The sequence below is a fragment of the Corticium candelabrum genome, chromosome 15, assembly GCF_963422355.1.
Source record: "Corticium candelabrum chromosome 15, ooCorCand1.1, whole genome shotgun sequence".
NCBI lineage: Eukaryota > Metazoa > Porifera > Homoscleromorpha > Homosclerophorida > Plakinidae > Corticium > Corticium candelabrum.
In genome coordinates, this window is record NC_085099.1 from 2,582,445 (window position 1) to 2,606,382 (window position 23,938).

At 41.8% G+C, this 23,938-nt stretch overlaps 4 protein-coding genes across 4 annotated transcripts; 2 read left to right on the forward strand and 2 right to left on the reverse strand.

The window, feature by feature from the left end:
• The first annotated feature begins 605 nt into the window (after positions 1 to 605).
• On the forward strand, positions 606 to 3,789 carry LOC134190877 (aplysianin-A-like). The gene is made up of 6 exons (XM_062659414.1): positions 606 to 820; positions 885 to 977; positions 1,049 to 1,267; positions 1,962 to 2,064; positions 2,146 to 2,680; positions 3,276 to 3,789. Exons 1-6 carry the CDS (start codon positions 606 to 608, stop codon positions 3,533 to 3,535), a joined length of 1,425 nt encoding a protein of 474 aa, XP_062515398.1. The 3' UTR covers positions 3,536 to 3,789.
• A 229-nt stretch (positions 3,790 to 4,018) lies between these two features.
• On the forward strand, positions 4,019 to 8,930 carry LOC134190947 (achacin-like). Its single transcript, XM_062659500.1, has 7 exons — positions 4,019 to 4,150; positions 5,973 to 6,474; positions 6,536 to 6,628; positions 6,685 to 6,906; positions 7,375 to 7,477; positions 7,564 to 8,098; positions 8,406 to 8,930. Exons 1-7 carry the CDS (start codon positions 4,024 to 4,026, stop codon positions 8,663 to 8,665), a joined length of 1,842 nt encoding a protein of 613 aa, XP_062515484.1. The 5' UTR covers positions 4,019 to 4,023; the 3' UTR covers positions 8,666 to 8,930.
• Positions 8,931 to 17,165: 8,235 nt separating this feature from the next.
• Positions 17,166 to 19,692, reverse strand: LOC134190879 (L-amino-acid oxidase-like). Its single transcript, XM_062659417.1, has 7 exons — positions 19,478 to 19,692; positions 19,326 to 19,416; positions 19,266 to 19,269; positions 19,048 to 19,210; positions 18,481 to 18,583; positions 17,861 to 18,395; positions 17,166 to 17,553 (listed from the first exon to the last, which is right to left on the reverse strand). Exons 1-7 carry the CDS (start codon positions 19,690 to 19,692, stop codon positions 17,294 to 17,296), a joined length of 1,371 nt encoding a protein of 456 aa, XP_062515401.1. The 3' UTR covers positions 17,166 to 17,293.
• Positions 19,693 to 19,733: 41 nt separating this feature from the next.
• Positions 19,734 to 20,298, reverse strand: LOC134190880 (uncharacterized). The gene is made up of 2 exons (XM_062659418.1): positions 20,120 to 20,298; positions 19,734 to 19,981 (listed from the first exon to the last, which is right to left on the reverse strand). Exons 1-2 carry the CDS (start codon positions 20,280 to 20,282, stop codon positions 19,734 to 19,736), a joined length of 411 nt encoding a protein of 136 aa, XP_062515402.1. The 5' UTR covers positions 20,283 to 20,298.
• Between the last annotated feature and the right edge of the window lie 3,640 nt (positions 20,299 to 23,938).

Sequence of the window (23,938 nt, forward strand, 5' to 3'; positions counted from 1 at the left end):
TTTGCGCACGTTATAGTCTGGACCACTTGATGTGTATCCGGCGTCCTGAGTACACGAAGAGAGGAGAAGAGCAGGAAGAAAACAAATATGGGAGATCCAGACACTGAAAGAAAGCTGAGAACGTGGAAGATTATGAATATTGCTCTCGTCGTTAGCATCGTCGTTCTCGTCTTGGTGATTTGCATTGCTATACCGCTAGTCGCAAAGGAGAATGGTGGGTTGATGCAAACTGTCGTCGTCTCTATAGCTTCCTAGATATCTGGTTGCATACGGTAAAACTAATTTTAACGCTTTTATCTCTCGATGTAGGCGACAATGAACAAGTAAGTTCTACAAGATCTACTCCTAGCAACGGCCAAACATCACTACCGTTGGCAAGGGTAGTGCAACCATGCAACCTCAGTTCCCCTGACGACGCGGATGTCCAAGACGTCATCATCGTGGGCGGAGGTCCTGCGGGAACGTTTGTCGGCTATCGCCTCAAAACAGAAAACACATCAGTACAATACAAAGTTTTACTACTGGAAGCGACCAACCGCATCGGAGGACGACTGTATTCGGTGCATTTACCGGACATTGACTTTAACGTTGCGGAACTTGGAGGAATGCGTTTCATTCCGGACTCTCAGCCTTACGTTACAAAAGTCATCAAGGAAATGAATATTCCCCACAAGCCATTTCTTATGGATGAAGAAAACGATGCCAGACCATATTTATTTCGCGATATATTTGTTCAGCAGAAAGATTTGAAGACAGCAGGGAAAGCTGCTTACAAACTGAGCAAGGAAGAAGAAGATCTAACTCCTAGCCAGGTTTCAGAGTGAGTGCACGTGACAAAATGTTAGATTGTACTTTTACTAAGTCAAAATAATTACCGCTTTCAGTTTGGTGTTTGAGGCTAACGTACCACCAGATCAGAGACATTTGAATCCAGATGAGATGATGACAGTCGATGGATTTCCTTTACTTCATTACGGGTAATCTAATTATTTAATATAATATAATACTGGAGTGGATGCAACCACTAAAATGTCTGCCACTTGTCTAGGACGGTGAACATTTACAACTTAGCAAACGCCAGTGATGACGCACACAATTATGTCATAGCCGGAAATGGATATTCGAATATTTATACCAATTACAACGCTGCTAACTCCATTGGAGGCACCAATGATACTTCTCGTGGTAACGCTTATAGAGCACCGGATGATGGTATGCACACTATACCATTAAGACTGGCAGAAGAATTTATGAGCTTGGGTGGCAGGTACGATTCTAAAGATAGACATCTAGCAGGCAGTGCTTGTGTATACTAGTGTTCGTAGTTGTTCGTCTTTTAGTGTGCATGCAATTGCATGGGTGCGTAGATAAGGCGAGAAAGAGGAAGGGAAGAAAAGGGGAGATGGTAAGAGAAGAGAAGAGATCTCTAGAAATGGGGCTAAACTTCCCACTGTTACTAGCCACGCCTACTTTTATGAACACGCCCATTTTATTGGTTTCTAATTGACTGATACGGTAGAATCAGTGGCAGATCCAGACTGGTAAAAAGTGTTGTGTCTAGACTAAACAGCTTTGGTCCTCGCACGTATTTACAATCTACAATTGTTATGACCACGCCTACGAATGAAGGGGCTCTAGCCCGGTCTAGCCCATGTCACGCTACGCCCCGGAAAGAAGGGAGGAGAGAGTGGGAGGAAGAAGGAAAAGAAGAGATGTGCAAGTATAGGAACACGAAAGAAGCAGTATATTTTCTTTATATTTATCTGTCTTATATAAGAGACTGTTAGACATGCATGCGTTACAGATATTTAGAATCTAGGATTGACTATTTTACCATTTCACTGTTTGTGTATTTACTTGTTGTTGCAATCGTAATCAAACTTTCACAAACCTTACACGATGCAATACAAGCTAGGCGGTGCAGTTAATTAGTTAATTCAACCATTTCTTTCTTCGTCTAGAATCAAGAAGAAGACAACTGTAACTGCGATAGATGAGTGTGAGTTTCCAAACGCGCAAAAAGTGTATCTACTGACAACCTACAACTATGAGACACTGGAGACGGTAACTGCTGCATTGTTATTTCACCACTGACGACCTATATATTTTTAGTCAGGTGACTATAGACTGTTTCATTATGTTTAGGTACAGTACATTACTCGTAAAGTTGTTCTAGCTGTGACGAGATCTCAATTGAAGAGAATATATTGGGATGCATTGTGGACATCTCCAAAGAGGGAATTAGTAGATGCGGTAATTAGTCATCAAGCTGCTAAAATATTTTTTGCGTTTGAAGAGCCATGGTGGCGCAAAGAGAGTCTGCAATACTTAAACCTAACGCAAGGTCGTTCCATCTCTAGCCTTCCTAGTAGACAGACTTATTACTTCACTGCACCAAATCCAGCTGTCAGCAACCGCTCGTTTATCATGCTTTACAATGACGGCCAGTTTGCTAAATTCTGGGAAGCTTTGGCTTCTGACTCTTTCAACAAGTTTCCCACTTCTAATTCGGCCATATTTCCTATGACTGACACTCTGGTAAAGGAAGTAGTCAAAGAGTTGGCTCTCAACCACAACACAACAGAGGACGTCATTGGTCGGCCATACTTTGGATGGATTATGGTGTGGGACAATGATCTGCTACCAAGATACGTTGAAGGATACGGTCCTTACATGCCAAGTGAGATATATATGCTTGTATACATGTAAACGTACAAATTATATTTTAGGATACAGCTAATAAGCAGGTACCCGTTTTCTGTTGGTTTAGAGTGTACTGCATGGAAGTACTAAAATTGCTTGGACATCCTTGCAAAACGACACTAACTAAACTAAGCGGGTGTCGTTGTGTTTATTGCTGTGATTGTTGTTGTTGTTGTTGTCGTTGTCCACATCACATTAAAGATTTTTAGGCGTCAGAGCGAGTTGCAATCACCATCAAAACATCGGCTAGAGACATACTTACTGATGCACGGTGACGAAGATTTCGAAAGCAAGAGAAAGCGACAAGGATTGGGCATGCATCGATAGATGTGCAACTGTGTCAGTGATGCTTGATACATTACATGCAGTACCCGATAAATGCGCACGGGTATCTGCTCTAGGAGCTCTAGTTTTTGCTACTATAGCTAGCACCATGAAAACCCTTTGACTTTCTTTACAACATCCTCACTCTAGAGATGTCTACATCCGTCAGAGAAACGTCGTTAGTATACGCATTTACGCATACACTTGCAAACAAAGTTTGCTATAAAAATAATTTGTGCTTTGTCTAGGTGAGTCATGGGCTTTGTGGGCTCCCGGATACAACTACACAGAAGAAACGAGAAATATTATCAAATTGGACGAGAACCAGGACATCTTCATATGTGGATCGGCTTATTCGGTTCAACAGGGGTGGACTGAGGGTGCACTCGAGCATGCTGATACAATGTTGACAACTCATTTCAACATTCCATCTTACCTAGCGCCGTCTGCGCTGCAAGCGATGAAACAATCGTTTTACGCCAAAAGAAGAGTCCCTTTCTATCCATAACATACAATTTTACTAACTTGATTAGAAGAAGGAACTCTAGCTAGAGGTTTGCGCTGTACTTGTTTTAGTAACTCTTTATAGTATCGATATCTAAGGTATGCATGCTAGAGTTTTCGTTGTCTCAAGACTAAGTTTGTCGTTTTGATTAATATCAACTATGGATCTAACATTACCGGTCGTCTAAATGTTTAAAATGTTTTAGTTGATTTTACATAGGTAATAGAGTTTATTACATGTACACACACGATCGTTTGTTTTAGCCTAGATAGATTGACTGTTGATCTTATATAAACGAGCCTCCAGCTCGTGATACTATAACTTGGCCACGCGGTAGAAACAATTCTTTGCCGTTTGTTGTTGATTTGCACGTTTCAGTTGCACGGTAACTCATTGAGGAACGACTCTGCTTAGCGCGCGTTAGGCCGCATACGTGACATACTCTACACTGTGTGTACTTACCAGGAGAAAGGAAACAAATGGAGCTTGAAATGAAACATCCGGACACCGACAGCAAGCTGAGAAAGTGCAAGATTGTCAACATTGTTCTCGCTGTTGTCATTGTCGTCCTCATCTTGGTTATTTGCATTGCTATACCGCTAGTCGCAATGGACGATGGTGAGTTGATGCAGACCGCCTCTGTACAGTCATCGTACCCGTAGAATAACACGTTGTACAGGGACTATTTGGTCGCGTGGACTATTTGGTCGCGGGCAATTATCTCGCTCCTAGTTGGTTCCCGAAACCGTGTAAGTAGGGCTTATTTGGTTTTGGCCACCTTCAGGGACTGGGTCGCGTGAACTATTTGGTTTCGCATTTATTGCGCCTCGATCGGCACTCTCCAACTGTACGAGACGGACGCGAACGACGTGACGATGGCCATGATAATTTTCACGCGTCTCCCAGACGTCTCGATGAGCCGAAATCGAGTGCGACCTGCTTCTTCTTCGTTTGTATTTGGCTTCATATGAATATCGAAGTCATCACGACATTGTCGATCGCAATTCGCGTGTCTGCCGTTTCCTTTTGAGGCAAACCTCGGCTCGTCTGGTAGCGGGCGTGTCGAAAGTAGGCGGAGTAAGAATGTCTTGTTGGGTTACAAGGTAAACAAACATGATCTGATCACGGAGTGTAGAGATGTGGTGATGTGCCTAAGAATGATTTAGTGCGTAGAATGCTGCGGTTAGCTGCAGATTTATGCATCGATCCTGCATGGCATCGATCGATACCTAGGTGCACAGTGACGTATGCGTACTGTCTACGCAAGGAAGACGATCTACGTCTCTGAAATTGGTTGCGCACGACCAAAGATCGGTGATGACTTTCAGAACAGAAGAGAAAGTAAGTAATATATGTAGTTCGAGAAACAACTAATTAAATGTATCTGATGTAAAATGACTTATTTGCACTTGGTCTCTCAGATGGGTATTGATGGCTGTTTGTTTGCGTTGTTGTACACTCTAGAACGACACGTGTTTAGTGAAATCTTGTTTTCTTGTATACATGCATCTTCTGTGTCTTTCTGCCATTTAGTCTGTCCGTCTGTCTATCTTTTCTTTGAATGGTGACACAGCAAATGTGCTGCAGTAGAATCAGGATATGCAGACAAGAAAATGAAGACAAGAACTATACTAATCAGCATGCAGCTATGCGCATGCATGCAGATATGAGTGTGTATACAGAGATGCAATGCAAGAATGATCAGTGGAAAAGTGTCTAAGTCTGTCTGTCTGTCTGTCTGTCTGTCTGTCTGTCTGTCTGTCTGTCTGTCTGACTGTCTGTCTGACTGTCTGTCTGTCTGTCTGACTGTCTGTCTGTCTGACTGTCTGACTGTCTGTCTGACTGTCTGTCTGTCTGTCTGTCTGTCTGACTGTCTGTCTGTCTGACTGTCTGTCTGACTGTCTGTCTGACTGTCTGTCTGACTGTCTGTCTGACTGTCAGAATCATTTATTTCTGTCTGACTGTCTGTCTGTCTGACTGTCTGTCTAACTGTCTCACAAAACATTCTTACTCCGCCTACTTTCAACACGCCCGCTACCAGACGAGCCGAGACTTGCCTCAAAAGGAAACGGCAGACACGCGAAATTGCGATCGACAATGTCGTGATGACTTCAGTATTCATATGAAGCCAAATACAAACGAAGAAGAAGCAGGTCGCACTCGATTTCGGCTCATCGAGACGTCTGGGAGACGCGTGAAAATTATCATGGCCATCGTCACGGCGTTCGCGTCCGTCTCGTACAGCTGTAAGAGTTGGAGAGTGCCGATCGAGGCGCAATAAATGCGAAACCAAATAGTCCACGCGACCAAATAGTCCCTGCAGGTGGCCAAAACCAAATAAGCCAGTTAAACGGTTTCGGGAATCAAATAGGAGCGAGATAATTGCCCGCGACCAAATAGTCCCTGTACACACGTCTGTCTCTCCTTGTCTATACTATAGGCGACGACGACAAAAAATCCAACACTACAGGATTGACGGGTCGAACACTTCCGTTTGCAAGGGTAGTGCAACCGTGTAACCTCAGCTCCCTTGACGACGCGGATGTCCAAGACGTGATCATCGTGGGCGGAGGTCCTGCGGGAACGTTTGTCGGCTATCGTCTCAAAACAGAAAACACATCACCACAATACAAAGTTCTACTACTGGAAGCGACCAATCGCATTGGAGGACGACTGTATTCTGTAGATTTGCCGGGCATCGACTTCAACGTTGCGGAACTGGGAGGAATGCGATACATTCCGAGCTCTCAACCTTACGTTGAGGAAGTCATAAAGGAAATGAATATTCCCCACAAGCCGTTTCTAATGGATGAAGAAAACGATGCCAGACCATATTTATTTCGCGATATATTTGTTCAGCAGAAAGATTTGAAGACAGCAGGCAAAGCTGCTTACAGACTGAACAAGGAAGAAGAAGATCTAACTCCTAGCGAAGTTGAAAGGTAATTGCACGTGACAAAATTGTTATTTTATGTTTATTTAGTTGAGACAAACATTTTCCAGTTTGATGTGGGAGGCTATTGTACCACCAGATCAAAGACATCTGGATCCAGATGAAAGGATGACAGTCGATGGATTTTCTCTTCTCCATTACGGGTAATCTAATTGTTTACTTTAATTCTAGAATGCAAGCATTGAAATGTTTCCTATAGAACGGTGAATACTTACAACTTAGCCAATGTCAGTGATGACGCACACAATTATGCCATAGACGGAAATGGATATTCGATTGCCTATAGTAACTACAACGCTGCTACCTCTGTCGGAGAGGGCAATGCAACTTCTGGTGGTGCCAACTATTATAGAGCACCGACTGATGGTATGGCAACGATACCAATAAGACTAGCAGAAGAGTTTGAGAAGTCGGGCGGCAGGTACGGTTCTATACATTTCTAGGCATTCATCAGTGCACGTGTTCAAGTCTTTTATTGTGCGTGCATGCGTGCGTAAAGGCTAGAAATAATATAATGAGAAAGGGGAGAAAATGGGAAGTGCATGATATAAATAAATATAATGGTTAATTAAGACAAGAGAAGAGATAGACGAGAAGAGGCGAATGGAAGGAAGGGAGAAAAGGAAGTGATAAGAAACGAGTGATAAGTCTAGGGAAACGAGAGAAGTTTTCTTTATCTGTCTTATTAGTAATTAATGGAATGACGGATTTACGGATTCGCGTAGATTGTTTGCTTTACCAAGTCAAATGTTTGTTACTTGCTGTTGCAATCGTAATCAAACTTTTGCTACCCTTACACAATGCCAAGCAAGTTAGTACAATTAATGAATAAATAAATAAATTAATTAATTACTTATAAACTATCTCTAGAGTATCTGCGTCTATATAGAATCAAGAAGAATACAACTGTAACTGCCATAGACGAGTGTGAGTTTCTAGACGGGCAAAAAGTGTATCTACTGACAACCTACAACTACGAGACACTGGAGACGGTAACTGCTGCATTGTTATTTCACTGTGACACTGACAACCTATTTTTAATACACATGCGTTGTGAAGAATGTTTTATTATATTCAGGTACAGTACATTGCTCGTAAAGTTGTTTTGGCTATGACGAGGTCTCAATTGAAGAGAATACATTGGGATGCATTGTGGACATCTCCAAAGAGGGAATCAGTAGATGCGGTAATAAGTCATCAAGCCACTAAAATATTTTTTGCGTTCGAAGAGCCATGGTGGCGCAAAGAGAGTCTGCAATACTTAAATCTGACTCACGGCCGTTCCATCTCTAGCCTTCCTAGTAGACAGACTTATTACTTCACTGCACCAAATCCAGCTGTCAGCAACCGCTCGTTCATCATGCTTTACAATGACGGCCGGTTTGCTAGATTTTGGAAAGCTTTGGCTTCTGACTCTTTCAACAAGTTTCGCACTTCTAATTCGGCCATATTTCCTATGACTGACACTCTGGTAAAGGAAGTAGTCAAAGAGTTGGCTCTCAACCACAACACAACAGAGGACGTCATTGGTCAGCCATACTTTGGATGGATTATGGTGTGGGACAATGATCTGCTACCAAGATACGTTGAAGGATACGGTCCTTACATGCCAAGTGAGATCCATGTTTAAATGCATGTAAACAGACTATATTAAGAATTTTAATTGTACAGCTAGTCTAGAGCCTGTTTCTGTTTTGTCGTGACTGTAAGTTTTAAGTATACTAACCTTCTAAAAGTGCTTGGCCAAATTGGAAAACGACAACAAACGATGCAAGTGGGTTGGAGTAATATTGCTAATTAATTTATACCCGATAGTTTTAGTCTTATTTTTGCTGGTAGCAGCATGTCAATAATTCTCTCTTGACTTTTTACAATATCTTCAGTACAAAAATGTCTATTGTAGAAAATTGTACTTTTTAGGTGAGTCATGGGCTTTGTGGGCTCCCGGATACGACTACACAGAAGAAACGACAAAGATTATTAAATTGGACGAGAATCAGAACATCTTCATATGTGGATCGGTTTACTCTCTTCAGCAGGGGTGGGTAGAAGGTGCACTCGAGCATGCTGATACAATGCTCACAACTTATTTCAACATTCCATCTTACTTATCGCCGTCCGGGATGCAGGCGATGAAAATGTCATTTTATGCCAAGAGAAGAGTTCCTTTCTATCCGTAACGCTCGGATGTCTCTGTCATAGACATACAGTCTCGCTGACTTGACTAGAACAAAGAACTGTAGAAGCTGGCTGTACTTCTAGATTAGCTAAAGAGTTACACCTGCATTTACGAACACAAGGAAAAAATGACGCGTTTTCGTTCTGTATTAGTACTAAGTTTGTTTGTCGTTCTGTTAGCCAATTAACTAGCAGCTAGTATATCTAAGATTTAGCATTAGCAATAGTTTGTCGTCTATTAATTAAAGTCATCCTAATGCTTGCATTTACCAGTTACTAAATGTGTGTTCATCTTGCACCTCGAAAGAAGAGTTTAACGGTACAAATAGTAATATCTATAAAAAGGTAAGGAATATCAGACTGCCTTGCTTTGACTTAGGCATGCATGTATGTATACGAGTTATTTAGGCGACATCTCTATCGCTATTGATGCATACGGCTGTTTCAGTCTCGTGACGTCAACAAAAAATGAAGTTTAGACGGAAATAAGCAAACTCTGTCTACACTGGTCTTTGAAAGTTTCAAATAGAAAATTAGTTTTATATAAATTAGCCATATCTGAGTATTTCGATTTTTAATATTATTGTTAGGTAGCTGAAGGCAGCAGTTTTCGTCAATTTCAGGAACAATGGGCTGGACAGGATGAACCGAATAATTATTGTAACCTTGGTGAGTATCTAGGACATACAACTATGGCACTACATACATCATTTGCAGTACATAAATACAACACTGTACAACATGCACACACACACACAATTAGATCCATTCTGCAGTCAATTAGCAGTCTGCTCGCGCGTGTTGTTTTCGCGTGCACTTTTCGAAACTGTGTACTTGGGCGTAGCCTAGTCTCGCATAGCCAGACCATCTCCGCCTACATCCTTCCGGCGAACATCTTCCGGAAGGATGTAGGCGGAGATGGGCGTAGCCAGCAATCTTCAGATGAAGACTTCTCTTCTGATAGGGGCGTGGCCAGCTGTCTTCACCTGCTGGGCCGCGACTGTCGGACTGCAAGTCAATCAGCGACTGAGCCTACATTGTAACAAGCGTCAAACACATTTGTAACCAGCTCTCAACCTCAAGCTAAAATTTTTATTTAATTAATGCTCGAAGTATAAATGAATATCCTTATTAGCGCTATTGATTCCGGTCTTACATTTAATTTTGGTTTTGCGAATCGCTGTTATGAGAGACAAACGTCTATCGGTCAAGTCTCGCTTTATGGACTTTGGAAGAATAACGACGAAAAAGGGTATGTCTATAGGGAGCGCCATCTGCGTCAAAATTGAACTTAATTAACTCATTCGGCAACATGGCCCATTCGGCAACATGAACTTAATTTGCATATTCGGCAACATAAACTCTAATATATATATATATAGGACAGGCACCTTTTGCCGTGAACGGTGAAGAGTTTGTGTGAGGGCCTGGCTACGCCCCTGCTCTAGCAAAGAAAAATGCACTATATCACACACACATTGACAATACACATCTAACTATTTTGTCTCGTGACTTTGGTATGGGTTCGCACAACACTGTACCGACTCCACAAGCAAAAAGGGTATAAATGTATGAAATCAAAGGCAGACGATTACTCTGCGCCTGTCTACGGTTACACATAATTTGTCAATTTTGTGAGTGTCTCAGTGTGTATTGCCTAATTAAGTTAAGTTAAGTACATCAAATGAGAAAGCCTGCCAGTTGGTAAATTCATTTGTGGTGCACATGCCAATATCAACGTCGCATGCAGAGGGTGCTTTCACACTGACCTTGGTTAAGTTAATTAACCTAGGCTAGGCTGGCTGAGTAAACACTACCATATGGAATATGTAATTACTGGGTAATTGAAGCTAGAAGGCGGAGTGACTTAGTTGTAGGCGGAGCGACCGAGTTCTAAAACTAATTTGCAAGTGGGTTAGCGTTAGCCTAGGTTAGCCAAAGCCATTAGTTAATTAAGACCAATTTGTTAAATGGCGTCTGGAGCTAAACTAACTTGGAGTTAACCTAGGTTAGAAACGTTGTGTGAAAGAGGTGCCGCCACTTGTTTTCGGTCAACGACGAGCTTGTGTTGAGAGTGCGCGATTCGTAGAGATGGAAAAGCTGCAGGAAGAGCACGAAGGAAACCAGGCGAGAGACCTGGATGCAGACAAGAAGCTAAGAGCGTGCACGTGCAAGATTGTCAACGTTGTGCTTGTCGTTGTCATTGTCATTCTCGTCTTGGTTATCTGCATTGCTATACCGTCAGCAGAAAGTGGTGGGTTGTTGCAAACCGTCTCTAGCTACTTTCGTGCATGCCTGCATGCATGCACACGTGTCTAGATATCTACTTATCTAGATATATCTACTTTACGTAAACTTTAGACTTTAGTACTGTATACGTAGTGCGCATGCTTTCTTTCTCGTTGTAGACGACGATGACAAGTCTAGCACTACAGGATCTACTGACAGTAACGGCCAGACGCCGCTTCCTCTGGACAGGGTGATGCAACCTTGCAACATCAGTTCTCTCCGCAGAAGGAATGTCCAAGACGTCATCATCGTGGGCGGAGGTCCTGCGGGAACGTTCGTCGGTTATCGTCTCAAAACAGAAACCCCACAATACAAAGTTCTACTACTGGAAGCGACCAACCGCATCGGAGGACGACTGTATTCGGTAAATTTGCCGGGCATTGACTTTAACGTTGCGGAACTGGGAGGAATGCGTTTCATTCCGGACTCTCAGCCTTACGTTACAAAAGTCATCGAGGAAATGAATATTCCCCACAAGCAATTTTTAATGGATGAAGAAAACGATGCCAGACCATATTTATTTCGCGATATATTTGTTCAGCAGAAAGATTTAAAGACAGCAGGAAAGCTGCTTACAAACTGAACAAGAAAGAAGAAGATCTAACTCCTAGCCAAGTTTCAGAGTAAGATATATAAAGACGTGGCAAAATCGTTAGTGTCTAGATACTTTAGTAAGTTGAGACAAACGTTTTCAGTTTGGTGTTTGAGGCTAACGTACCACCAGATCAGAGACATTTGAGTCCAGATGAGATGATGACAGTCGATGGATTTCCTCTACTCTATTACGGGTAATCTAGTTATTTATTACAATATAATACTGCCTAACTAAGCATGGGTGGATGCAACTGCTAAATGTTTATCTTCAGCGCAGTGAATACTTACAACTTAGCCAATGCCAGTGATGACGCACACAATTATGTCATAGCCGGAAATGGATATTCGAGTATTTATACCAATTTCAACGCTGCCATCTCCATTGGAGATACCAATGATACTTCTCGTGGTAAAGCTTACAGAGCACCGGATGATGGTATGCAGACAATACCTATAAAAATGGCAGAACATTTTGAAAAATTGGGCGGCAGGTACGGTTCTATATACATTTCTGTCATCTATCAGTGTAGTAGTCATTTTTTACAATTACATTTTCTATAGTCTAACAAGTTTGTGCATGTGTATATGCGTGCGGCGCATGCATGGGTGCGTGATTGCGTGCACAAGCAGACTAAGTCTAGAAGATAAATTTTAGAAATGTAAAGGCAAGAGCTAGAGAAGAAAGAAGGGAAGACCGAGAGAGAGAGAATTGGAACACATATGCATGCACCGTCCGAAGTCAGAAGAGACATGATTGACCGAGTTTGGATAGATTGATTTCAACTAACTTGCTGTTGCAATCTTAATTAATTAGTTTAAACTTTACCTACCTTAATTAATGCGCTAAACCTATCTCTATACGTTTAGAATCAAGAAGAATACAACTGTAACTGCAATAGACGAGTGTGAGTTTCTAGACGGGCAAAAAGTATACCATTTGACAACTTACAACTACGAGACGCTGGACACGGTAACTCCTGCATTGTTTTTCTCAACTGACAAATGACATCGATATCTTATAATAATAATAATAATAATAATAATAATAATAATAATAATAATAATTTCCAAGATGATACGGGAGTGTGACTCCGGAAAATCTTCACACTCGATCAAGCGCATGGCTTGTCACTTTACTGCACAGCTGCGGAGAAGTCTTGCTTCGGACGACAAGTCGCAGAGCTTACACAGGAATGCATCCATCTCGGTTGAAGGTGGCTTCGAGCAAGCGCCTGAAACAGATGCGAGACATTACCGTACGTGTTGCAGCTCTCTTCGTGTGCGGTCCTGGAGCGGGAAGCCTAGGCACGGGCAGTATCGCCGTCTCACTGAGCAATCGTCTGTGGACATGAAAGAGACCTACGAATGGCTAAAGGCAGCGAATCTTTCTGTTGCAACCGAGAGACTGGTTGTTGCCGCTCAAGACCGAGCTCTTCGGACTCGATACTATGAGCGCAAGATTCTACATCGTGATGTCAGTCCTACTTGCTGCATGTGCAGTGTAGGCCTGGAAACAGTCGACCACATTGTGGCAGGCTGTATAGTGCTTTGGCACTGCTGGACTAAACTGATCGACACGATCAGGTGGCCTCCATCATTCACTGGGATGTCGCCATTTTGGGGTTCCAGTGGAGAGCAGATGGTACCGGCATCATCCCGATAGGCTTGTGGAGACGGATGACATTACTATGATGTGGGATACCACCATCCCCACTGACGGGAAGATCAAACTCAATCGTCCAGACGTCTGTCTCAGAAATAAGAAGACAAACATTTGTCTTCTTATTGATATCAGCCGTCCTGCTGATGGCAACATTGGCAAGAAGCATGCTGAGAAGTTGGCGAAGTACAGCGACTTGCGAGTGGAGATAAGCCGCATGTGGCATTGTCGAACACTGGTGGTTCCGGTGGTCTTGGGAGTTTTGGGCACAGTGCCTGGACATTATTCCAGGTCATCACAACCTGCAACACTTACAGAAAACAGTGCTTCTGGAATCTGCTCGGATCCTTCGTAAAGTCGTGTCTTCTTTCTAGACAGCCGTGATTGTCTAAATACTTCTGAAGCAGGGTTTGCTTCCGGTACTTGTAATAGACTTTACAAACCAGACTGATCTGGTACATACATTAACAAGTAAAATTAGATAGTCATAGAAGAATAAACGTAGAAGAATAAACAGACATAGATTAAGGTCTACTCCATGCAGCTCTTGAAGTCCATGTAGGACAACACCATGATGTCCTCGTCTCATTGTCCACTGATCGCCACAGATTACCTTGAATATTCAAAATGAACCCGCTTACTAATTCATTATTAGAATGAACTGCTCTCCCTAGGAAAGAGAGCTGGCTAACATGCAATAGATCTGAAGCTTCCCGGATAGGTTCTCCAAGAGTTTCATGCACGCAAGGATGTCCTAATCTTAGATACACCTGCACTTTGATTACGTTAATTAAGCCTAGATTCTGTTATGTTCAGGTACAGTATATTGCTCGTAAAGTTGTTTTAGCTGTAACGAGATCTCAATTGAAGAGAATACATTGGGATGCATTGTGGACATCTCCAAAGAGGGAATTAGTTGATGCGGTAATTAGTCATCAAGCTGTTAAAATATTTTTTGCGTTTGAAGAGCCATGGTGGCGCAATGAGAGTCTGCAATACTTAAATCTGACGCAAGGTCGTTCCATCTCTAGCCTTCCTAGTAGACAGACTTATTACTTCACTGCACCAAATCCAGCTGTCGACAACCGCTCGTTCATCATGCTTTACAATGACGGCCAGTTTGCTAGATTTTGGGAAGCTTTGGCTTCTGACTCTTTCAACAAGTTTCCCACTTCTAATTCGGCCATATTTCCTATGACTGACACTCTGGTAAAGGAAGTAGTCAAAGAGTTGGCTCTCAACCACAACACAACAGAGGACGTCATTGGTCAGCCATACTTTGGATGGATTATGGTGTGGGACAATGATCTGCTACCAAGATACGTTGAAGGATACGGTCCTTACATGCCAAGTGAGATACAAACATATACATGCACTTATACACGTACATGCATGTATTATATAAATAACTATCAGGTTGTCCGTTTTGATTCTGATCACAATTATAATTATTGTAGTAGCTACAAATGCTTGCTTGGACAACCATGCATGCAAATTAATTAAGCGACACCAAGTGTTGTGTCTTTCTTCTTCTTCTTAATAAATTGGGTAGCAGCGTGACCATCTTTTCTCGACTTTTTCTTCATGATATCATCATCTTGTCTTTACAGCATAGAAATATTTGTAGCTATAGATATATTATACCCATGCATGTACATGCACTTGCGGACGAAACTTATAATCATTAATAATTTGAAAAATTGCAATTTTTAGGTGAGTCGTGGACTTTGTGGGCTCCCAGATACGACTACACAGAAGAAACGACAAAGATTATTAAATTGGACGAGAACCAGGACATCTTCATATGTGGATCGGTTTACTCTCTTCAGCAAGGGTGGGTAGAAGGTGCACTCGAGCATGCTGATACAATGCTCACAACTTATTTCAACATTCCGTCTTACCTAACGCCGTCCGGGATGCAGGCGATGAAAATGTCATTTTATGCCAAGAGAAAAGTTCCTTTCTATCCGTAACGCTCGGATGTCTCTGTCATAGACATACAGTCTCGCTGACTTGATTAGGACAAAGAACTGTAAGCTGGATGTACTTTTAGATTTACGAGCACAAGGAAAAACGACACGTTTTCGTTGTGCTAGTATTAAGTTTGTTTGCCGTTCCGTTAGCAGCAGTTATATTAGCAATAGTTTGTCGTCCTATTAATTAAAGTCGTCCTAATGCTTGCATTTACCAGTTACTAAATGTGTGTTCATCTTGCACCTCGAAAGAAGAGTCTAGCGTCACAAATAGTAATATCTATAAAAGGTAAGGAATATCAGACTGCCTTGCTTTGACTTAAATGTAAGACCGGAATCAATAGCGCTAATAAGCATATTCATTTATACTTCGAGCATTAATTAAATAAAATTTTTAGCTTGAGGTTGAGAGCTGGTTACAAATGTGTTTGACGCTTGTTACAATATAGGCTCAGTCGCTGATTGACTTGCAATCTGGCAGTCGCGGCCAGCAGGTGAAGACAACTGGCCACGCCCCTGTCAGAAGAGAAGTCTTCACGGGCAACATGTGAAGATAGCTGGCTACGCCTAGTCTCGCGAAGCCAGACCATCTTCGTCTACATCCTTTCTAAAGATGTAGGCGGAGATGGTCTGGCTACGCGAGACTAGGCTACGCCCAGGTACGCAGTTTCGAAAAGTGCACGCGAAAACAACACGCGCGAGCAGACTGCTAATTGACTGCAGAATGGATCTAATTGTGTGTGCGCGCGCGCATGTTGTACAGTGTTGTATTTACGTACTGCAAATGATGTATGTAGTGCAATAGTTGTATGTCCTAGATACTCACCTAGGTTACAATAATTATTCGGTTCATCCTGTCCAGCTCATTTGTTCCTGAAATTGACGAAAACTGCTGCCTTCAGCTACCTAAAAATAATATTAAAAATCGAAATACTCAGATATGGCTAATTTATATAAAACTAATTTTCTATTTGAAACTTTCAAAGACCAATGTAGACAGAGTTTGCTTATTTCCGTCTAAACTTCATTTTTGTTGACGTCACGAGACTGAAACGGCCATATGCATCAATAGGGATAGTGACGTCGTCTAAATAATTCGTATACATACATACATACATCCATACATACATGCATGACTAGGTCAAAGCAAGACAGTTTGATATTCCTTACCTTTTTATAGATATTACTATTTGTACCGCTAGACTCTTCTTTCGAGGTGCAAGATGAACACACATTTAGCAACTGGTAAATGCAAGCATTAGGATGACTTCAATTAGTAGACGACAAACTATTGCTAATGATAATCTTAGATATAGCTGCTAGTTAATTGGCTAACAAAACGACAAACAAACTTAGTACTAATAGGATCCATGGCCCGTCCTTCGTACGGGCAAGATACTGTAGTGTAAAGATAGGTCTGTGGACACGTCACGTGCAATCTTTGTTGCGAGGTCCCGGATATGCTGAATGAATTCGAATCTTGCTCTTCGCGCTTGTTTCGATAGAAATCGACACACTCCCCGTGTAGCGCTTGCTTCAGAAAACGTGTAGGTTGGATTCGGTGCAAATGCGATCAGAATTTGGAGAGAAACGCAAGCGATAGAAGAGTAGGTTTCGTCGGCAAGAGATATTCGATTGCTCGAAGCTTTGCGAAGGACGACGATGCATAGGGTCTACACGGGACTGGTGCGGGCGTGTGTTCGAATGAACTGCAATGTGTAGCGTTTGCGTCGTCGAGAAATTTTACGCGTGGGTCGATCCCTCGAGAGGAGACCCGGTGCATTATTTTTTTTATTTTTTACGCAAACCTTTCTCTGTGCGTGCCGAGTGTGCGTGCCGATTTCGGTTGCGAACGGACAAAAGATGTGGCCGCCAAACGCGAACATACACACACACACACACACACACACACACACACACACACACACACACACACACACACACAGACAATTTGAGCTTTATATATTAGATACGGAACATAAACACGTAATTTTTCCTTGTGCTCGTAAATGCATGTGTAACTCTTTAGCTAATCTAAAAGTACAGCCAGCTTACAGTTCTTTATCCTAATGAAGTCAGCGAGACTGTATGTCTATGACAGAGACATCCAAGCGTTACGGATAGAAAGGAACTTTTCTCTTGGCGTAAAACGACATTTTCATCGCTTGCATCCCGGACGGCGATAAGTAAGATGGAATGTTGAAATAAGTTGTCAGCATTGTATCAGCATGCTCGAGTGCACCTTCTACCCACCCCTGCTGAAGAGAGTAAACCGATCCACATATGAAGATGTCCTGGTTCTCGTCCAATTTAATAATCTTTGTCGTTTCTTCTGTGTAGTTGTATCCGGGAGCCCACAAAGCCCACGACTCACCTAAAAAGTACAAATTTCTACAATAGACATTTTTGTACTGAAGATATTGTAAAAAGTCAAGAGAGAATTATTGTCATGCTACTACCAGCAAAAATAAGACTAAGATTATCGGGTATAAATAAATTAGCAATATTACTCCAACCCACTTGCATCGTTTGCTGTCGTTTTCCAATTTGGCCAAGCACTTTTAGAAGTTTAGTATACTTAAAACTTACAGTCACGACAAAACAGAAACAGGCTCTAGACTAGCTGTACAATTAAAATTCTTAGTATAGTCTGTTTACATGCATTTAAACATGGATCTCACTTGGCATATAAGGACCGTATCCTTCAACGTATCTTGGTAGCAGATCATTGTCCCACACCATAATCCATCCAAAGTATGGCCGACCAATGACGTCCTCTGTTGTGTTGTGGTTGAGAGCCAACTCTTTGACTACTTCCTTTACCAGAGTGTCAGTAATAGGAAATATGGCCGAATTAGAAGTGGGAAACTTGTTGAAAGAGTCAGAAGCCAAAGCTTTCCAAAATCTAGCAAACCGGCCGTCATTGTAAAGCATGATGAACGAGCGGTTGCTGACAGCTGGATTTGGTGCAGTGAAGTAATAAGTCTGTCTACTAGGAAGGCTAGAGATGGAACGGCCGTGAGTCAGATTTAAGTATTGCAGACTGTCTTTGCGCCACCATGGCTCTTCAAACGCAAAAAATATTTTAGTGGCTTGATGACTTAGTACCGCATCTACTGATTCCCTCTTTGGAGATGTCCACAATGCATCCCAATGTATTCTCTTCAATTGAGACCTCGTCATAGCCAAAACAACTTTACGAGCAATGTACTGTACCTGAATATAATAAAACATTTACAACGCATGTGTATTAAAAATAGGTTGTCAGTGTCACAGTGAAAAATAACAATGCAGCATTTACCGTCTCCAGTGTCTCGTAGTTGTAGGTTGTCAGTAGATACACTTTTTGCCCGTCTAGAAAATCGCACTCGTCTATGGCAGTTACAGTTGTATTCTTCTTGATTCTATATAGACGCAGATACTATAGAGATAGTTGATAATTAATTTATTTATTTATTTATTCATTAATTGCACTAACTTGCTTGGCATTGTGTAAGGGTAGCAAAAGTTTGATTACGATTGCAACAGCAAGTAACAAACATTTGACTTGGTAAAGCAAACAATCTACGCGAATCCGTAAATCCGTCATTCCATTAATTACTAATAAGACAGATAAAGAAAACTTCTCTCGTTTCCCTAGACTTATCACTCGTTTCTTATCACTTCCTTTTCTTCCTTCTTTCCATTCGCCTCTTCTCGTCTATCTCTTCTCTTGTCTTAATTAACCATTACATTTATTTATATCATGCACTTCCCATTTTCTCCCCTTTCTCATTACATTATTTCTAGCCTTTACGCACGCATGCACGCACAATAAAAGACTTGTACACGTGCACTGATGAATGCCTAGAAATGTATAGAACCGTACCTGCCGCCCAACTTCTCAAACTCTTCTGCTAGTCTTATTGGTATCGTTGCCATACCATCAGTCGGTGCTCTATAATAGTTGGCACCACCAGAAGTTGCATTGCCCTCTCCAACAGAGGTAGCAGCGTTGTAGTTACTATAGGCAATCGAATATCCATTTCCGTCTATGGCATAATTGTGTGCGTCATCACTGGCATTGGCTAAGTTGTAAGTATTCACCGTTCTATAGGAAACATTTCAATGTTTGCATTCTAGAATTAAAGTAAACAATTAGATTACCCGTAATGGAGAAGAGAATCCATCGACTGTCATCATTTCATCTGGATCCAGATGTCTTTGATCTGGTGACACAATAGTCTCAAACGCCAAACTGGAAAACGTTTGTCTCAACTAAATAAACATAAAATAACAATTTTGTCACGTGCAATTACCTTTCAACTTCGCCAGGAGTTAGATCTTCTTCTTCCTTGTTCAGTTTGTAAGCAGCTTTGCCTGCTGTCTTCAAATCTTTCTGCTGAACAAATACATCGCGAAATAAATATGGTCTGGCATCGTTTTCTTCATCCATAAGAAACGGCTTGTGGCGAATATTCATTTCCTTGATGACTTTTGTAACGTAAGGCTGAGAGTCCGGAATGAAACGCATTCCTCCAAGTTCCGCAACGTTAAAGTCAATGCCCGGCAAATTTACCGAATACAGTCGTCCTCCGATACGGTTGGTCGCTTCCAGTAGTAGAACTTTGTATTGTGGGGTTTCTGTTTGAGACGATAACCGACGAACGTACCCGCAGGACCTCCGCCCACGATGATGACGTCTTGGACATCCCTTCTGCGGAGAGAACTGATGTTGCAAGGTTGCACCACCCTTTCCAGAGGAAGCGGCGTCTGGCCGTTACTGTCAGTAGATCCTGTAGTGCTAGACTTGTCATCGTCGTCTACAACGAGAAAGAAAGCATGCGCACTACGTATACAGTTTAAAATGTCTAGAGTAGATATATCTAGATATATTTATATATCTAGACATGTATGCATGCAGGCACGAAAGTAGCTACAGGCGGTCTGCAACAACCCACCACTTTTCTTTGCAGCTAACGGTATAGCAATGCAGATAACCAAGACGAGAACGACAATGACAACGACGAGCACAACGTTGACGATCTTGCACGTTCTCAGCTTCTTGTCTGCTTCCGGGTCTCTCATTTGGTTTCCTTCGTGCTCTTCCTGTAGCTTTTCCATCTCTACGAATCGCGCACTCCCAATACAAGCTCGTCGTTGACCGAAAACAAGTGGCTTCTCTGCGACGTTATTACTGGCGTGTGCACCGCAACCAGTTGGTAGGCTTTCTCATTTAGACATACATGACGTACTTAACTTAACTTAATTATCTATAGGCCACGCCTTCAACAACCCTTTTTGCTTGTGGAGTCGGTACAGCATAAAGTCCGTAAGCTGATCACGCAGAGCTGTTGTTTTCTGCACCTCCGCTCCCACTCTCGTACGAGGAAGGTTTTACTTCATAAAATAGTAGATAATGTGGTGCTAAGTATGGCGCGTGATGTGTGTCTTTGTGAGTCTTAGGACTACCTATAGCTCATATTTGGAAAAATCTGTATCTGGTATTTAGGACTCCAAATGTGTGCCTAAATGTAATCCTAAAACCGGTATTCGATCTACTGTATATAGGCCGTCCTAAATGTGTTCTATACACTATATTAGGATCGGTCTAAGTATGTCTAAATATGATTAAAGGTGGTATTCAGTACACATTTAGAATAGATTTAGACCATGCTATATTTAAGCTTTCATGCAGTGCATGCATGATCGAGTGTCCGTCTTAATTCTCTCTATCGTCGCACGTCGGTAGCGTCTTCACACTTCATACCTATGGGGCGTGACGGTTGCATGACAATTGCATCTACGTATGAACAAGTCTACAAAGATTTGTTGTGTCCAATTTACAGACCAATTAACAGGCCTGTAAAGGCTTTCTCATAACATCAAGTGTTAACCTGCGAATTTTCAACACTTGCTGTGTCCACTGTGGACCCGGGGCCACCACACACGGGGAAGTCCCTAGGTAGTCTTAAGACACACAAACCAGGTGATTGACATTAATTGTCATGTGATTTATTTCTCTAGTTCAACAAACTTTGGCGATGGACAACAATGTTAACAGCAAATTTGAATGATCTAGCTCTATATATCCATGTTCTTTGACATGTATTAAAATCAAACGTATTGTAATTAGCAGAAGTCTTCTAGAGCCCACTCTGGTACAATGTCATTCCCGGACGTGTTCTGGTAGATGGAGCTCCGTTTACTCTTGGTACCGTTCCTCTCTGAGTCTGCCTTCTGGCGTACTTTCTGTCCAAAAACTCAAACACCTTTGTTGCTTCAATGGCTCTCCACGGAAGAGGTCGGATCAGGAGTTGTGAACGTCCAGCAGTGGAGGCTCCCTCAGAGGGTGGCTCGTTATCACTGCTATTTTCAGAGACTTCTGACGACATCAATTCCAGTTTCGTGGCACTAGCGTACGTCTTCTTTTGTTCGTCGTTCAAAGTTGTGGACATCTCTAAACCTCAAGATCTTCTCTGCAGTTTCTAACATAATGAACATATTGATATAGATAATAGACAGTTGTTCCCAAAAAATATGCAATGAGATTAATATATATATATATATATATATATATATATATATATATATAGATTAAATTGACATATGCAAGCTTTCATTACAAAGAAAAGTTAGAAGACTAAAGAAGACAAACTAGAGCCATGACACTCTGTGATCAAGAGTTATAACTGATCATGAGTATATAATGTTTAGGTGCTACCATGTTGCAATTTTGACGTAGAATGCTATTGAAACAAGACCGTATTAGCAGTTAACATATGTATAGTTATATTATTTTGTAAAAGTCAAAGCAAAAAATCAAAAATTTACTGGCGACCGCCTGCAAGTACAAGAAATCTTAGACTTTGACTTGCATTGTGTAGCCGTTGCCTTCTTCTTGCTTTTCGAGGATCTGAAGATGCAAGATGGTCCGACCTGTCAAAGTCAATATAAATATACATGCATACAGGAATTATAGGCCATGCACACAGTATACATGCAGTATACAATCATGACCTAGCTATAGTGATCATGAGCAAATCATGACCTAATCTAACTGTAATGAGCATGCAGCCAGCTACCTAGAGATATATAGCTAGTGCTCACCTCGCTTACGGCGTCAGACACGCAGCGTTCTAGTTTCTCTTTAGTCAGAGAACAACGTCGACCTATGCCTCTGTCTGTACAGAAACGTCGAACAGATCGTTCGCTGAGTCCCCGAAGTCCTGGAAACATCGTCTGTAATTCTTCACTGATGACAGCATGACTATTTCTCGCTTCCGAACAAAATCTTGGAGATCGAGAGTGGAGACAATGCACGACCCGCCGTTACATCGTGAGACGATAGATACCGCTGGGGCTTCCCCTCAGATGTTTAGAGACGTGGTCTAGTTGATCCACGCAACTGTCCTCTAGCTAGATAGTTGCTTGGAGTCTTTCCAAATCGACTAGACGTCAACTTTCCAGTGTAGGCTAGACGTTGATCTCGTTGATTCTAGATGCTCTAGACGCGTGCCTCCACGCAACGGGCTTCCCTCGCTCATCGCCGCAAGGAATGTCTCACGCCTGAGCGTGACGGTTGACGAGAGCCAGGTGCAAGTGCTTACCGACTTGTTGTGAGAGGTCGGTCGCGCGCCTGTCGAGGCTTTCTCGTGCATCTCTTAATTGCATTACATTGCATGCGTGCCAGAGGCGTGGCTGGGCGTGGCTAAGCTAGACGCAACTTTCGTCTTTCAATAGAATTAAATGTTGAAGTCACCGGCGACCGCCCGCGCGGTGTCATTATGCCGTTTATGAGATATCGCTCGCGCTAGCATCTGCGGGTAACTTTGTATTTACATTTAGTACGGAGAAAGAAACTTGCATCGGAGGCTCTATTCTAATATTCATAATTTACGAAAATTGGACGGATGGAAAGATTGAATCTATTTGCAAAGTAAACGAATATTGAAATGACAATTGTTCTTCAATCAATTTCTATTTTCAATGTAATTGAATATTGTAAGAGCAAGCAACGCCAGTCAATTTTTAATTTGACATTCAATTTTTAATTTGTTTCAAAAATTAAAAATGGAATGGACGAATTGGCCACGCAAATTCAAAATTTAATATTTAATTTTTAAATTAAATTGAATATTGAATTTAATATTGAAAATTGAACTAACATGCTTGCAATTTCAATATTCCATTGCATTGAAAAAGAAAATTGGTTAAAAATCAAGTGTGTTTCAATATTCGTTTTAATCAGTAAATAATTATAGTACGTCGATCAATCAATTTTTAATTTTTAATAGAATTGAATATTGAAATTGCAAGCAACTTCTAGGCTATTTTCAATTTCTAATTCAATATTCAATTGTTGCCGGAAATTGAAAATGGAATGTACGAAATGGTCACGCACCGGAAGAAGCTCCTTGATCAACAGTGACTGCAGTTGATGACAATGGCTTTGTGCACACTTGGCTTTTTGCAGCAGACGTTGCTGTTGCAGGTGCGGATTCAGCTTTCTCTTTCCTTCTTTTATTCTGCAGACGTCTAGGGTTTGTCTTGTTTGTGTAATTTTGGTAACACAAACAATGGTAGTAGTCTCTTGGATTATCTTCACGTGTAATCCCTTCCTTGCGCAGAAACAGGTATGTGTCATCTTATCTCATCTCCGCAGTGTCATGCAAAGTCGCCCAACTGCGCTGTTGAAACGCAGTCAATTCACCACCCTCTCTCTGACACTGACACGGGCAGCTTCTCCAATCTAGGCAACGAACCTTCGCAGCGGGAAC